The sequence below is a fragment of the Oncorhynchus keta genome, chromosome 34 (genome assembly GCF_023373465.1).
Source record: "Oncorhynchus keta strain PuntledgeMale-10-30-2019 chromosome 34, Oket_V2, whole genome shotgun sequence".
Lineage (NCBI taxonomy): Eukaryota > Metazoa > Chordata > Actinopteri > Salmoniformes > Salmonidae > Oncorhynchus > Oncorhynchus keta.
This window is the reverse complement of record NC_068454.1, coordinates 31033206-31048484: the sequence shown is the minus strand read 5'-3', so window position 1 is coordinate 31048484 and position 15279 is coordinate 31033206. Positions and strand designations below refer to the sequence as shown.

General features: G+C 42.2%; 1 protein-coding gene across 1 annotated transcript in view; it reads left to right on the top strand.

Moving 5' to 3' along the window:
* LOC118366922 (integrin beta-5-like) overlaps positions 1-15279 on the top strand; it is a 78794-nt gene that overhangs the window by 7288 nt on the left and 56227 nt on the right. The window contains exons 5-7 of the mRNA XM_035749763.2: positions 1057-1225; positions 6944-7105; positions 14301-14396. Coding sequence (XP_035605656.1) covers positions 1057-1225; positions 6944-7105; positions 14301-14396 — 427 coding nt within the window. The remainder of the gene's footprint in view (positions 1-1056; positions 1226-6943; positions 7106-14300; positions 14397-15279) is intronic.

Sequence of the window (15279 nt, the reverse complement as noted above, 5' to 3'; positions counted from 1 at the left end):
GCCAAAAACCTGCCTGGATGCTGAAACTTGAAAATGCAAGTTAATCTTCCAGCAAGACAATAACACTAAGCACACACAATATCAACATTTTTCAATGGCCATCTCGGTGTCTGGACTTGAAACCCATTGAAAACCTGTGGTTTGAATTGAGGGATGTCCATACGTGCAGATGAAGGATATCAAATATATAGAATGATGCTGTATGGAGGAATGATCTAACATCCCTCCCAATGTGTTCTCCAACTCATTAAACATTTTAGAAAAATGCTCAGCAAGGTGAGGTATTGACAACAGGGGTGTCAATTTTGACCCCTAGCTTTTTGGAGGAAAAAAATAGTACTAGTTAAGCAAAATCTTTCTCTAAGCAATTGTATTAGTATAATCGAATTTCCAAATGTTTTTGAGCATACACTATAGCTCAGTATTTGAATTATATACAGTCATTTTTGTTCATCTTTATCAAGTGATGCTGAGGCTTGCTGTGGATGATGATGATGATGGCAGGCTGAAAGGGAACAGAATAGAACATAGAGGTTGAAAGCAGCCGCCCACACATCACACACCACATTTGCCCTGGAGGTGAGATTACGCCGCACTTACTTAGTGCCATCATCACGCATCACTGCCCAACTAGGTTATGCCCTGGGTCCTGTGTGTGGACTGTGTGTCAGTCAAAGAGTCAGTACTGCAGGAAAATGTTAGGGGCAGAGGACAGATCATGCCGTTTGGGCCTCTCATCCTTAACACACCTCTGCCCTTGCCAAAACCATCAAATGCCCCAAAGGATATGTGTTTCCTCCAGGATGAATTGTGTGTTAGAATGTCACTGAGGTCTTCCTCTTGAGGAAACTGCATTATACCATGTTAAATGTAGCCAGTATTTGAAATAGTTTGCCTGGATGAGAGCCTGTGTGGGGGTGCCAAATGGACAGGGTTTGCACTATTTCATTGGTTCCACTGTGCCAGACAAGCTCAATCAAACACAAACCAATACTATTTTAACCCAGGTCTGTTACATACATAGCATACTTTATTTTAAAAGTTCCCTCTCCACAGATACAAGCTGTTCCCCAACTGTGTCCCTTCCTTCGGGTTCCGCCACCTCCTCTCCCTGACGGACAAGGTGGATCGCTTCAACGAGGAGGTGCAGAAACAGATGGTGTCTCGCAACAGGGACGCTCCGGAGGGAGGCTTCGACGCCATCCTGCAGGCTGCCGTCTGTAAGGTGAGCTGAGGCCGGGGTGTGATTAATGGGATGTGACCGGCTGGTATGCCAACCTATAACCCTGACCCTAACCTTAATCTTAAACCTTAATCCTAACCAATCAGAACCAGATTTTCTGTCAGTCAAGTCCCTTTAGGTTTTCTCCTGTGAGCTGTCAGTCATGTAGACATGATGGATTGAGGCCCTGGTCGTGTTCATTAGCACACACAATGGAATACGAAAATGAGCTGGTTGAACAGGATGTCTAGCTGGTTGAACGGGATGTCAAGTCTGGTGCAGCTGGTTCAACAAGAAGACTCACTAACAGAAACAGGCCCAGTCATATCACAGTATATATCACAGAGAATGACTCCCTCCCTCCCAACTCTACCATGTGATTTGTTGTAACAGAAACTTGGATCGGGCAGTCTGTTTTGCGGTTGCGCCAATACTTTCTTGATATGTTTGTTTCACTCGGTTACATTGTCAGAATATTACTTTGACTAATTAATCATTTGCTTTGCTGACCATTGTAGAATATTCAGCTAAACCTATGCCTCTTTGTTTCCCTGTAAAAAATATATATATATACATGAAATGGGCATGGTTGCATGACTGTCGTACATAGTGAACTAACTACCACTCCAGCCAAAACACATTTGAAGCATGGCAGGTTTGTTTAATGTCTCTAGCATTCCAGCATGTTATTCAAAAAGGGGCCTGTATGCCAACTGCCAACCCACATCTCTTTCTATTGTGTACTGTGGCACATAATATTTGTATTTATTTTACCAGGTAAGTTGACTGAGAACATGTTCTCATTTACAGCAACAACCTGGGGAATAGTCACAGCTGGGGCTGGGGATGATTAGGTGACCATGATGGTATGAGATACAGTTTGGGAATATACTGGGCTGGGCATCACAAATGGATGCCTTTTTATGTCGAAACATGGGTGAAAGGTCAGGTGTGTTTAGTGTTATGCTATTACTCAGCACTATGTTAACTTTGCTGTTACACTTTTTCTGACCTCTGCTTTCCATTGATAATGACCTTGTTCTGGATAAAACACCTGCTACTCTCCTTGTTGATGTATGTGGTTGTCAAGCTTGTGGAAAGTGATAGTTTAATATAATAATAATGATGAAGTGATAGTGTTTTATAGGGGCAGGAACTACTCTTTACAGCTAGTAGTGCAGAGCGATTAGTGCATTTTGAGGTCGGTTTCGGTTAGACATTAAATGCATTATGTGGGTTGAATGCTGTAACACAAAATAAAAAATGAGTCCCATGATGGTTGTGACTGCCCATTGCTGCTTATCACTTATTAACCGTCATTTATTCACAATACTTTAAATAAAATATTTATTTTATTTGATGACCAAGTATGACCAAGTATTTGCTACTTATCACTTATTAACCATAATTTATTCACAATACTTTAAATAAAATATTAATTTTATTTGATGACCAAGTATGACCAAGTATTTGCTACTTATCACTTATTAACCATAATTTATTCACAATACTTTAAATAAAATATTAATTTTATTTGATGACCAAGTAATCTCTTCTCTGTACAGGTGCTGTCTATGCTCTCTGACAAAATCACTATTTTAGTAGTTCTTCAATGTAAATAAGGCATACTTTTCTGACTGCTGAATACCAAATATTAATCACTTAGATCATGTATTTTCAGGTATGCTTTCTATCCCTCTTGCATGTTCTCACTTCTCTCTGTTTCAGTCAACGAGATAGGTCTCCTTGTCTGCTCCACACATACCGAGACCGGACAAGTAAGCGTGCACGCAATGGATTATAGTCATTGCAGTTAATTACCACGTTTTCTGCGCTAAACTATGTACAATATTGGCCTGTTGGCAACTACAACTCCCTACTACATTGAAAAAATACATAAACACAACATGCAAAAATTTCAAATATTTTTCTGAGCTTGGTTAATATAAGGAAATCAGTCTATTGAAGTTAATTCATAAGGCCCTAATCTATGGATTTCACATGACTGGGAAAACATATCTGTTGGTCAAAGATACCTTAAAAATAACAGGAAGGTGTCACACCCTGACCATAGAGAGCCCTTGGTTCTCTATGGTGTAGTAGGTCAGGGCGTGACTAGGGGGTGATCTAGTATATTTATTTCTATGTTGGTGCTAATGTGGTTCCCAATTAGAGGCAGCTGTTTATCGTTGCCTCTGATTGGGGATCATATTTAGGTAGCTATTTCCCCACCTGTGTTTTGTGGGATATTGATTGTTAGTGTGTTTGGGCACTACGTCCTCACGGTCTTTGTAGCTTTGTTATTTTGTTTTGTTAGTTCCACATATTTATTTAAGTGAAACTATACTCATGCTTCGTCTTGGTCCGCTCATTTCCAAGAACGTGACATAATATCTCACCAAACAAGGACCAAGCAGCGTGCAACGATGGGAAAAATAAGTTGGACCTGGGAAGAAATCATGGAAGGACAGGAGACCCTTCCGTGGCAGGAGTCGCAGAGGACGCAAGAAGGATGACGCCGGGGACCGCTGCCACAGAAACCCCAAGATTTAATTTGGGGGGGCACATGGAGCTGGCGACTGAGCAGAGGGACAAGCCAGAGAATATCTGGGAGGTGATGGAACAGTGTGAGGAGGGATACCGGAGAATGGAGTTGGCTAGGAGTATGCGGCAACGCAGGCATTTGGAGGAGCATATCATCAGTCCGGTGAAACCTGGGCCGGCTCTACGCTTCTGGCCTCCAGTGCGCCTTCCCAGTCCGGTACGTCTTGTGCCTGCTTCCTGCACTTGCCCTGAAGTGCCAGAGACGGTCAGGGAGGCATTGGGGAAGTTAGGAAAGAGAGATGTTGTGCAAGTGTCTTCTGCTCAACATCTGACCAGAGGATCCAGTTAGCAGTCTGGTGCAACTTGGGCTGGCTCCATCCTTCTGGCCCCCAGTGCGCCTCCCCAGTCCAGTACGTCCTGTGCCTCCTCCTTGCACTCGCCCTGAAGTGCGTGTCCCCAGTCCGGTACGTCCTGTGAATCCTCCTCGCACTCACCCTGAAGTGTCACCAGTCCGGTGCCACCTGTACCAGCTCCACGCACTAGGCCTCCAGTGCGCATTCACAGTCCTGAGCTTCCGGCGACGGCTCCCGGTCCGTTGCCTCCAGGCAAGGCGTCCAGTCCCGCTCCATGGTAGGAGTCTTCCTCTGCACCGCTGCCCAGTCCAGGCATGGCGTCCAACCCAGCTCCATGGCCGGAGCCCTCCTTTTCGCCGATGCCCAGTCCATGCACGGCATTCAGCCCAGCGCGATGGCAGGATCCGGGGTCTGGGCGGTGGCTATGACCTGCACCGGAGCCGCCACCGACACTAATCACCCCCCTACCCATTTGGTTTCAGATTTTGAGGCCAAAGTCTGCACCTTTGGGGGTGTACTGTCACGCCCTGACCATAGAGAGCCCTTGGTTGGTGTAGTAGGTCAGGGCGTGATCTAGTATATTTATTTCTATGTAGATGCTAATGTGGTTCACAATTAGAGGCAGATGTTTATCGTTACCTCTGATTGGGGATCATATTTAGGTAGCTATTTTCCCCACCTGTGTTTTGTGGGATATTGATTGTTAGTGTACTACGTCCTCATGGTCTTTGTATTTTGTTTTGTTAGTTTCACTTAAATAAATATGTGGAACAATACTCATGCTACGCCTTGGTCCGCCCATTTCCAAGAAGGTGACAGTAGGGGAGTGGATCAGAAAACCAGTCCGTATCTGTTGTGACCATCATTTGCCTCATGCAGCAAGACACATCTCCTTCACATTGAATTGATCATGCTGTTGATTGTGGAATGTTGTCCCACTCCTCTTCAATGGCTGTGTGAAGTTGCTGGATATTAGGGGGAACTGGAATAAGCTGTCATACACGTCAATCCAGAGGATCCCGAACATGCTCAATAGGTGACAAGTCTGAGTATGCAGGCCATGGAAGAACTGGGACATTTTTAACTTCCAGGAATCGTGTGCAGTTCCTTGCGACATGGAGCCATGCATTATCATCCTTCAACATGAGGTGATGGCGGCAAATGAATGGCACGACAATCGTCGGCAGGAACTCGTAACGGGGTATATGTGTGTTCAAATTGCCATCAATAAAATGCAATTGTTTGTTGTCCGTTGCTTATGCCTGCCCATACAGTAACCCCACCGCCACCATGGGGCACTCTGTTCATAACGCTGACCTAAGCAAACCACTCGCCCACACGTCTGCCATTTGCCCAGTACCATTGAAACCGGGATTCATCCGTGAAGAGCATACTTCTCCAGCGTGCCAGTGGCAATCAAAGGTGAGCATTTGCCCACTGAATTTGGTTATGAAGCAAACTGCAGTCCGGTCAAGACCCTGGTGAGAACGACGAGCATGCAGATGAGCTTCCCTGAGATGGTTCCTGACAGTTTGTGCAGAAATTCTTTGGTTGTGCATGCTCACTGTTTAATCACCTGTCTGGGTGGCTGGTCTTAGACGACCCGCAGGTGAAGAAGCCGGATGTGGAGGTTTTGGGCTGGCGTGGTTACACGTAGTCTGCGTTTTGTGAGGCCGGTTGGACGTACTGCCAAATTCTCTAAAATGACATTGGAAGCGGCTTATGGTAGAGAAATGCACATTAAATTATCTGACAGCAGCTCTGGTGGACATTCCTGCAGTCAGCATGCCAAATACACAATCCCTTAAAAAATGAGACATCTGTGGCATTTTGACAAAACAAACAGCAAATTTGAGTTGCTTTTATTGTCCCCAAGCACAAGGTGCACCTGTGTAATGATTATGCTGTTTAATCAGCTTCTTGATATGCCATGCCTGTCTGGTGGATGGATTATCTTGGCAAAGGAGAAATGCTCGCTAACGGGGATGGTAAACATTTGTGCACAAAACTTGCGAGAAATACGCTTTTTGTGCATATGGAACATTTCTGGGATCTTTTATGTCAGCTGTGTCGTGCCAAGCTCTTTTAACATTAAATATTTTACAAACACTTTTATAAAGGCTTTATAGTACAGTTATATCTTAAATCAATTTCTATCAATGATCATTTAGAATGAACGTGTCTCTTTTTGTTCTTATCAAGCCTGTATTTCTGTCTTGATTTCATGGACTGATCCCCTGTGAATTTACGAAAGTACGAAAGTACAAAACTACAGGTAGCCTAGTGGTTAGAGCATTGGGCCAGTAACGGAAGGTTGCTAGATCGAATCCTTGAGCTGACAAGGTACAAATCTGTCGTTCTGCCTCTGAACAAGGCAGTTAACCCACTGTTCCTAGGCTGTCATTGTAAATAAGAATTTGTTCTTAACTGACTTGCCTAGTTAAAAACTTTCGTAATAATAATTGCCTACTGTAAACTGGAGGAGAATAAAAGGCACTTCATGGTCAATCCGCCATCTGCACTGGCCAGGATCTACTGCAACGCAGACGTCAGGGCTTTAATACTACTTGCGCTTACCAGGGCAGAGCTATTGTGAAGGAAGTTGCCCCCACCTACCATCAACCAATCATGTCGATACGGAGCCCTCCGCATTGTTACAGAATTTGAGAGGCGCACAGCAATGCGGTACGGAGCTTGATTTAGCCTCTGCATACCTCCGGAGGCCACATTTTACGGCTCAAGCATAAATTAGCTTTAATTTACACCTCAGTTATTAGGTGTCTCTAAAACTTTCAGTAAAGTGACCATCTCTTCCCTTGTGCAGGAGAGGATAGGTTGGAGGAAGGAGGCCTTCCACCTGCTGGTGTTTGCCACAGACGATGTGCCTCACCTGGCCTTGGACGGTAAACTGGGAGGCCTGGTCCAGCCCCATGATGGGGAGTGCCACATGAATGAGAAGAACGAATACAGCGGCTCCACCAAGATGGTAAGACAAGGCATGGTTTCCATAGAGCTATAACATGGTTACTGAAGCGTTTTAACGTTATAACATGGTTACTGTAGAGCTGTAACTTCCTTATAACATGGTTACTGTAGAGCTGTAACTTCCTTATAACATGGTTACTGAAGCGTTTTAACGTTATAACATGGTTACTGTAGAGCTGTAACTTCCTTATAACATGGTTACTGTAGAGCTGTAACTTCCTTATAACATGGTTACTCTAGAGCTGTAACGTCATTGTAACATGGTTACTCTAGAGCTGTAACGTCATTGTAACATGGTTACCCTAGAGCTGTAACGTCATTGTAACATGGTTACCCTAGAGCTGTCATTGTCATTGTAGCATGATTACCCTAGAGCTGTAACGTCATTGTAGCATGGTTACCCTAGAGCTGTAACGTCATTGTAGCATGGTTACCCTAGAGCTGTAACGTCATTGTAGCATGGTTACCCTAGAGCTGTAACGTTATTGTAGCATGGTTACCCTAGAGCTGTAACGTCATTGTAGCATGGTTACCCTAGAGCTGTAACGTCATTGTAGCATGGTTACCCTAGAGCTGTAACGTCAATGTAACATGGTTACCCTAGAGCTGTAACGTCAATGTAACATGGTTACCCTAGACCTGTAACGTCATTGTAACATGGTTACCCTAGAGCTGTAACGTCAATGTAACATGGTTACCCTAGAGCTGTAACGTCAATGTAACATGGTTACCCTAGAGCTGTAACGTCAATGTAACATGGTTACCCTAGAGCTGTAACGTCAATGTAACATGGTTACTCTAGAGCAGTGGTCACCAACCTTTTCTGAGTGAAGATGACTTTCGCAGTCAAAAAGCAAGCTGAGATCTACTCCTCAGAATTTTTTACATTTAACCTTACACAAACAGTTTTGTAGGAATGAGGTTTGGGCAGTAGGCCTAATACATTATCACAGCATATTGGTTATATGATCGGCCTGCCAATATTGTTCATCAGACCATATTATATTTAAAAACTCGAGCTTTGATAACAGAATAGATCAGTTGGTTTAGCACTTGAGGCACTGTGGAGCATGAATTTAAATATTTATCTTTTTTATTTTACTGGACTGATGGTACCTGCATCTGATGGTCAAGAAGGTCAAATGACGAGATATGACTAGAAGTGATTCAGTTCACCGTTTTTATGTGTGGATTAGTTGTCGGAGTAGAGGACCTTGTGCATTTCAGGTAAAATAACAACTCAATATTTATATCCCAGGACAAATTAGCTAGCAACAGCAAGCTATCTAAATAGGGCAAATTAGCTGGGCAAGTGCTAATTTAATGTAATTGGTTCAGAGTCTGTTTTGATATTTTAACCTGCGTGTCGTGATCACTGTTGGTGTGGGGGGGAGAAAATGTATGCACGATGGCGCATGCGTGCAGCCAGTTTGGGTTCGTGTCATGGAAGCTCTGTAGCCATGGTGATTTGAGCTATCTGACGGGCAGCAGAGTAGGTGCACTCGATTTAGTCACAGATTTGCCGGTCCGCCGGGTAGGCGGAGTTTGTCTCATGGGAACACTTTGCTTACCCGGTGCGCAGGACTTTTGAATCAAGTGCACCTACTGGCAACAGCTCAACACGATTTAAAAAGGAGTGTAAGCCTTTATTGTTCGTTGGCTTTTCTACAGAAATATTTGCTGATCGACTAGGAATGCCTTGAAGATCGACTTGTCGACCGCGATCCACCGGTTTGGCGACCACTGCTCTAGAGTAACCATGTTACAATGATGTTATATCTCTAGAGCAGGAGTCGCCAACCAGTCCATCTCGGTCGACAAGATGATCTTAGAAGTCGATCGCAAGGAGTTTTCAAAATCAGAGGGTGAAAAAAAATCAAATGTCAATGTTTTTATTAATTTAAAATGTGCCATGTGTGAGCCCTGTGTGTAGTTATGGTGGTCGAGGTGCGGGGAGGGGTATATCGGCCAATGAAATACATTTTCTAGGTTTGATGTCTGACAAATTAAATCCCTGACTCCCGCCTTAACTATCTCAGGCACTTGTTGTTATAATATCAAGCTAACAAAAATAAAACTAACGAAACGATGGCGGAGGCACAAGGGAGAAAAGCAAAAAACGTCTAATTTTCATTTAGAATGGGAACACGATTTTCTGTTCATCGTAGTTAAGGACAAAAGGATTTGCCTGATTTGTCACCAGGCTGTAGCGCTAGCAAAAAGGGGTAACGTGGAGCTGCACCGAAACACCATCCACCCCAAGTTCAAAGTAACTTACCCGCTAAAGAGCATGCTTCGTTGAAAGAAAATTGACCAGCTCAAGTCTATTGAAAGCACAGCAGTCGCTTTTTACCAAACCGACAGCTTAAAATAAGGCTGCAACAGAGCCTTCCTTCGGTGTTTAGCCAAGAGATGGCTGACATAAACTGTTCACTGATGGAGAGCTATACAAGGACTCAATGGTGGTTGCCGCCGAGACGTTATTCAAAGAATTCAAAAACAAAGAGGACATAAAAAACTGCTCTCTGAAGTGGGACACTATTTATTTATTATTAAACACTTGGCACTGTGACAAGAAGGGTAGAGTCTTTCTCGGATAACGTGAATCAACAAGTGCTCAAGGATTTATCACTGAGTGCTTTTCGCTGAAATTTGCTGAATCCCAGGATATGACTGCACAGCTGATTTATTTTTTTTATTAAAAAAAAAAAAAAATTTAACCAGGTAAGATCGTTGAGAACATGTTCTCATTTACAACTGCAACCTGGCCAAGTTAAAGCAAAGCAGTGCGACACAAACAACAACTAGAGTTACTCATGCAATAAACAAGCGTACAGTCAATAACACATTAGAAAAAGAGTCTATATACAGTGTGTGCAAATGGCGTGAGGAGGTAGGCAATAAATAGGCCATAGTAGCGAAATAATTTATATTTAGCAGATTAACCTCTGGGATATGTGGGACACTAGTGTCCCAATTGGCCCAAAGCCAGGGAAAATGCAGAGTGCCAAATTCAAATAAATTACTATAAAAATCTAACTTTCATTAAATCACACATGCAACATAGCAAATTAAAGCTACACTTGTTGTGAATCCAGCCAACCGGTCAGATTTCAAAAAGGCTTTTCGGCGAAAGCAAACGATGCTATTATCTGAGGATAGCACCTCCGTAAACAGAGGGAGAAAGCATATTTCAACCCTGCAGGCGCGACACAAAATGCAGAAATAAAAATATAACTCATGCCTTACCTTTGACGAGCTTCTTTTGTTTGCACTCCAATATGTCCCATAAACATCACAAATGGTGCTTTTGTTCGATTAATTCTGTCGATATATATCCAAAATGTCAATTTATTTGGCGCGTTTGATCCAGAAAAACACCGGTTCCAACTCAAAAGTATCTCAAAAGTTACCTGTAAACTTTGCCAAAACATTTCAAACTACTTTGGTAATACAACTTTAGGTATTTTTAACGTAAATAATCGATAAAATTGAAGACGGGATGATCTGTGTTCAATACAGGAGTAAAACAAACTGTAGAGGCGCGTGACCAGAAAGCATGCTATCTAACAGTACACTTCAAGTGACCCTCGTTCAAGATGGCCGTACTTCTTCATTACACAAAGGAAAAACCTCATCCAATTTCTAAAGACTTGACATCCAGTGGAAGTGATAGGAACTGCAAGAAGGTCCCTTAGAAATCTGGATTCCCAATGAAAACCCATTGAAAAGAGTGACCTCAACAACAAAAAATCTGAATGGTTTGTCCTCTGAGTTTTGCCTGCTAAATAAGTTCTGTTATACTCACAGACATGATGCAAACAGTTTTAGAAACTTCGGTGTTCTATCCAAATCTATGAATAGTATGCATATCTTATCTTCTGGGGATGAATAGCAGGCAGTTGAATTTGGGCATGCATTTCATCTGGACATGAAAATACTGCCACCTGTCACCAAGAAGTTAGCTCTGGAGTGATAAATGAGTAGATGATGATGTGCAAGTAGATACTGGAGTGCAAAAGAGCAGACAAGTAAATAAAAACTATATGGGGATGAGGTAGGTAGATTGGGTGGGCTATTTACAGATGGACTATGTACAGTGGGGCAAAACAGTATTTAGTCAGCCACCAGTTGTTCTCCCACTTAAAAAGATGAGAGTGGCCTGTAATTTTCATCATAGGTACACTTCGACTATGACAGACAATTCTTTTTTTAAATCCAGAAAATCACATTGTAGGATTTTTATGAATTTATTTGCCGTAAAGCCTTTTTGAAATCTGACATGTTGGCTGGATTCACAACGTGTAGCTTTAATTTGATACATGTGTGATTTAATGGAAGTTAGATTTTTATAGTATTTTATTTGAATTTGGCGCTCTGCATTTTCCCTGGCTATTGGCCAAGTGGGACGCAAGCGTCCCGCCTATCCCAGGGAGGTTTCTTAAAATCAATACATAAGTTGATTTTTTTTTTAAACCTGCATATTTCCTTAATATTGTCTGCTAACATTAATTTATTTTAACTAGGAAAATTGTGTCACTTCTCTTGCGTTCTGGCAAGTCTTGATATATGCAGCAGTTTGGGCCACCTGGCTCGTTGTGAAGTGTGAAGACCATTTCTTCCTAACAAAGACCGTAATTAATTTGCCATAATTGTGACAACATTGAAGGTTGTGCAATGTAACAGCAATATTTAGACTTAGGTTTGCCACCCGTTAGATAAAATACGGAACGGTTCCATTTTTCACTGAAAGAATAAACGTTTTGTTTTCGAAAGTATAGTTTCCAGATTTGACCATATTAATGACCTAAGGCTCGTATTGCTGTGTGATATATTATAATTAAGTCTATGATTTGATAGAGCAGTCTGACTGAGCGGTGGTAGGCAGCAGCAGGCTCGTAGGCATTCATTCAAACAGCACTTTCCTGCATTTGCCAGCAGCTCTTCGCTGTGCTTCAAACACTGCGTTGTTTATGACTTCAAGCCTATCAACTCCCGAGATTACGCTGGCAATACAAAAGTACCTATTAGAACATCCAATAGCCAAAGGTATATGATATACAAATGGTATAGAGAGAAATAGTCCTATAATAACTACAACCTAAAACTTCTTCCCTGGGAATATTGAAGACTCATGTTAAAAGGAACCACCAGCTTTCCAACAGCATGTTCTGTGCAAGGAACTTAAACGTTAGCTTTGTTTACATGGCACATATTGCTCTTTTACTTTCTTCTCCAACACTTCGTTTTTGCATTATTTAAACCAAATTGAACATGTTTCATAATTTATTTGAGACTAAAATGATTTTATTGATGTATTATATTAAGTTAAAATAAGTTTTCATTCAGTGTTGTTGTAATTGTCATTATTACAAATATATAAATCGGCGATTTAATCGGTATCTGCTTTTTTTTGGTCCTCCAATGATCAGTATCAGCGTTGAAAAATCCTAATCGGTCGACCTCTACTCTAGAGCTATAACATCTAACTGTAACATGGTTACTCTAGAGCTATAAAATAACTATAGAGCTAGCTTATAATACATCTCGGCTATAACATCAAATGTTATTGGCAGCTTACACGTATTCTATCTCAGAAACATAAGCATTTCTCTGCACTTATCTCCAACAGGGCAGTAATACCGAACAATACACACAAATTTTTTTATTTCTTTATTTACATATCTGAACAATGTCAGTGTCCGAAATATCAATATGTATGTATATGTTGGTATGTATGGACAGTATATGAATAGAAAGTGTGTACAGCAGTATACAACATGATTAGCTATGTTATTTAACACACACACACACACAATTATAGAGTACAGTCAAACCTCCCTATGCATTGTAACCTATTTGAAATGGTTATTTTTTTATCCACATTGTCAGTGTAATATATTCCATACTGAAGCAGCAGCTCTCAAGAATAGACTTGGTCCAGATGGATTGCTTTGAGGTAAAGCGAACATAAATGACTCAACCTTCCAGACACAAAGCATTTAACTGCTGGTCTGATTCTTTGATGGCCAGAGCAAGGCTAAATTTAGGTAAGGAGGAATGCAATGTAAACTGAGGTATGCTAGTTCCCTGAGTCTGCCTGGCTCTGCTCCTAGTGGAGGTCCAACTGACTTTATTGGGAACTCACTTCGTGTCTTATTGCTGCTACTTATCTACAAAGAGCCATAGGGTGCTGTAGGTAAAGCTTTAATGAACTCAGGGACGTTCACTTAGTTGGGAGTTAATTTAGACCGCAGTTAGGGTGAGAGCTCAGCAGTCTTAAGAGAGGACACAAAGAAATGGTACAAGCCATGTGAACTTTTTTTTTGTTCTGGAAATTAAGGTTTTGGATTTTGTATGATGAGACTGCATCACATAAAAAACTATATATTTTTCTGCACGGTTTGTTTACATGGCTAGCACTATTTGAAGTCTGAAGAACTAATGCAATAAAAACCTAATAAACATCATGCTCATTTCAACCAATCCAACTCAATGATATGAACATGGATTAAGTGAATGAAAGTTAATCCTGGAATCGCAATGTTTTCCTCTAGTTTTATTTGCTGATCTGCTGTGTGTCATTTGGTGCTCTGGGCTCGATAGTCCTGTTACGTCTCAACACATTAAGTTCAGTGGAGGTACTCCAACACAAATCAGACTTCAACACCAATGGATCCTCAGCTTGAGTAATCCCCAAACAGGCTAAGTATGTTTACCCTCATCTCATCTGAATGTGGGATGGAAGAATGGGTGCTTCCCAGAACAGCACTGTGTTTTTCAGGAAAATCGGTGACCCTCACGGGCCATTTCAACTGTAAATCTCACTGTTGCTTGATTTGTATGTACACAATGATAAAGGCTACTGAAGACAAATCTGATTGAGATAAAGTGATTGCTTATTAACTGCTTAAACATTTTCACTCATTCATGCCTTGACTATAGTGTATCTTTGACTTAAGTGGGAGTTAGGATTTGCTCCTCAATCAGAGAGCAGAGCTGTAAATAAATAGGTCTAAATCACTTCTGACTTCGTTCTGCTGGTGAAAAATGAAATGTCAGGGGACTCGTGTAAAGACAACACTGGAATCAGAGGAACAATGACTTCCCTTCCCTGGGTGAGCTGGAAGCTAAACTAATGAACTTGAAATGGCTCTAACATCCTCTTCCATGCATATCTATCTGTCTGTCTGCAGGACTATCCCTCTCTGGCTCTGTTGGGAGAGAAGCTGGCGGAGAACAACATCTATCTCATCTTCGCTGTGACTAAAAGGCTCTATGTCATTTACAAGGTACGTTAAAAAAAATGTATGTATGTATGTATGTATGTATGTATGTATGTATGTATGTATGTATGTATGTACACACTGCTCAAAAAAATAAAGGGAACACTTAAACAACACAATGTAACTCCAAGTCAATCACACTTCTGTGAAATCAAACTGTCCACTTAGGAAGCAACACTGATTGACAATACATTTCACATGCTGTTGTGCAAATGGAATAGACAACAGGTGGAAATTATAGGCAATTAGCAAGACACTCCCAATAAAGGAGTGGTTCTGCAGGTGATAACCACAGACCACTTCTCAGTTCCTATGCTTCCTGGCTGATGTTTTGGTCACTTTTGAATGCTGGCGGTGCTTTCACTCTAGTGGTAGCATGAGACGGAGTCTACAACCCACACAAGTGGCTCAGGTAGTGCAGCTCATCCAGGATGGTACATCAATGCGAGCTGTGGCAAGAAGGTTTGCTGTGTCTGTCAGCGTAGTGTCCAGAGCATGGAGGCGCTACCAGGAGACAGGCCAGTACATCAGGAGACGTGGAGGAGGGCAACAACCCAGCAGCAGGACCGCTACCTCCGCCTTTGTGCAAGGAGGAGCAGGAGGAGCACTGCCAGAGCCCTGCAAAATGACCTCCAGCAGGCCACAAATGTGCATGTGTCTGCTCAAACGGTCAGAAACACTCCATGAGGGTGGTATGAGGGCCCGACGTCCACAGGTGGGGGTTGTGCTTACAGCCCAACACCGTGCAGGACGTTTGGCATTTGCCAGAGAACACCAAGATTGGCAAATTCGCCACTGGCGCCCTGTGCTCTTCACAGATGAAAGCAGGTTCACACTGAACACATGTGACAGACGTGACAGTCTGGAGACGCCGTGGAGAACGTTCTGC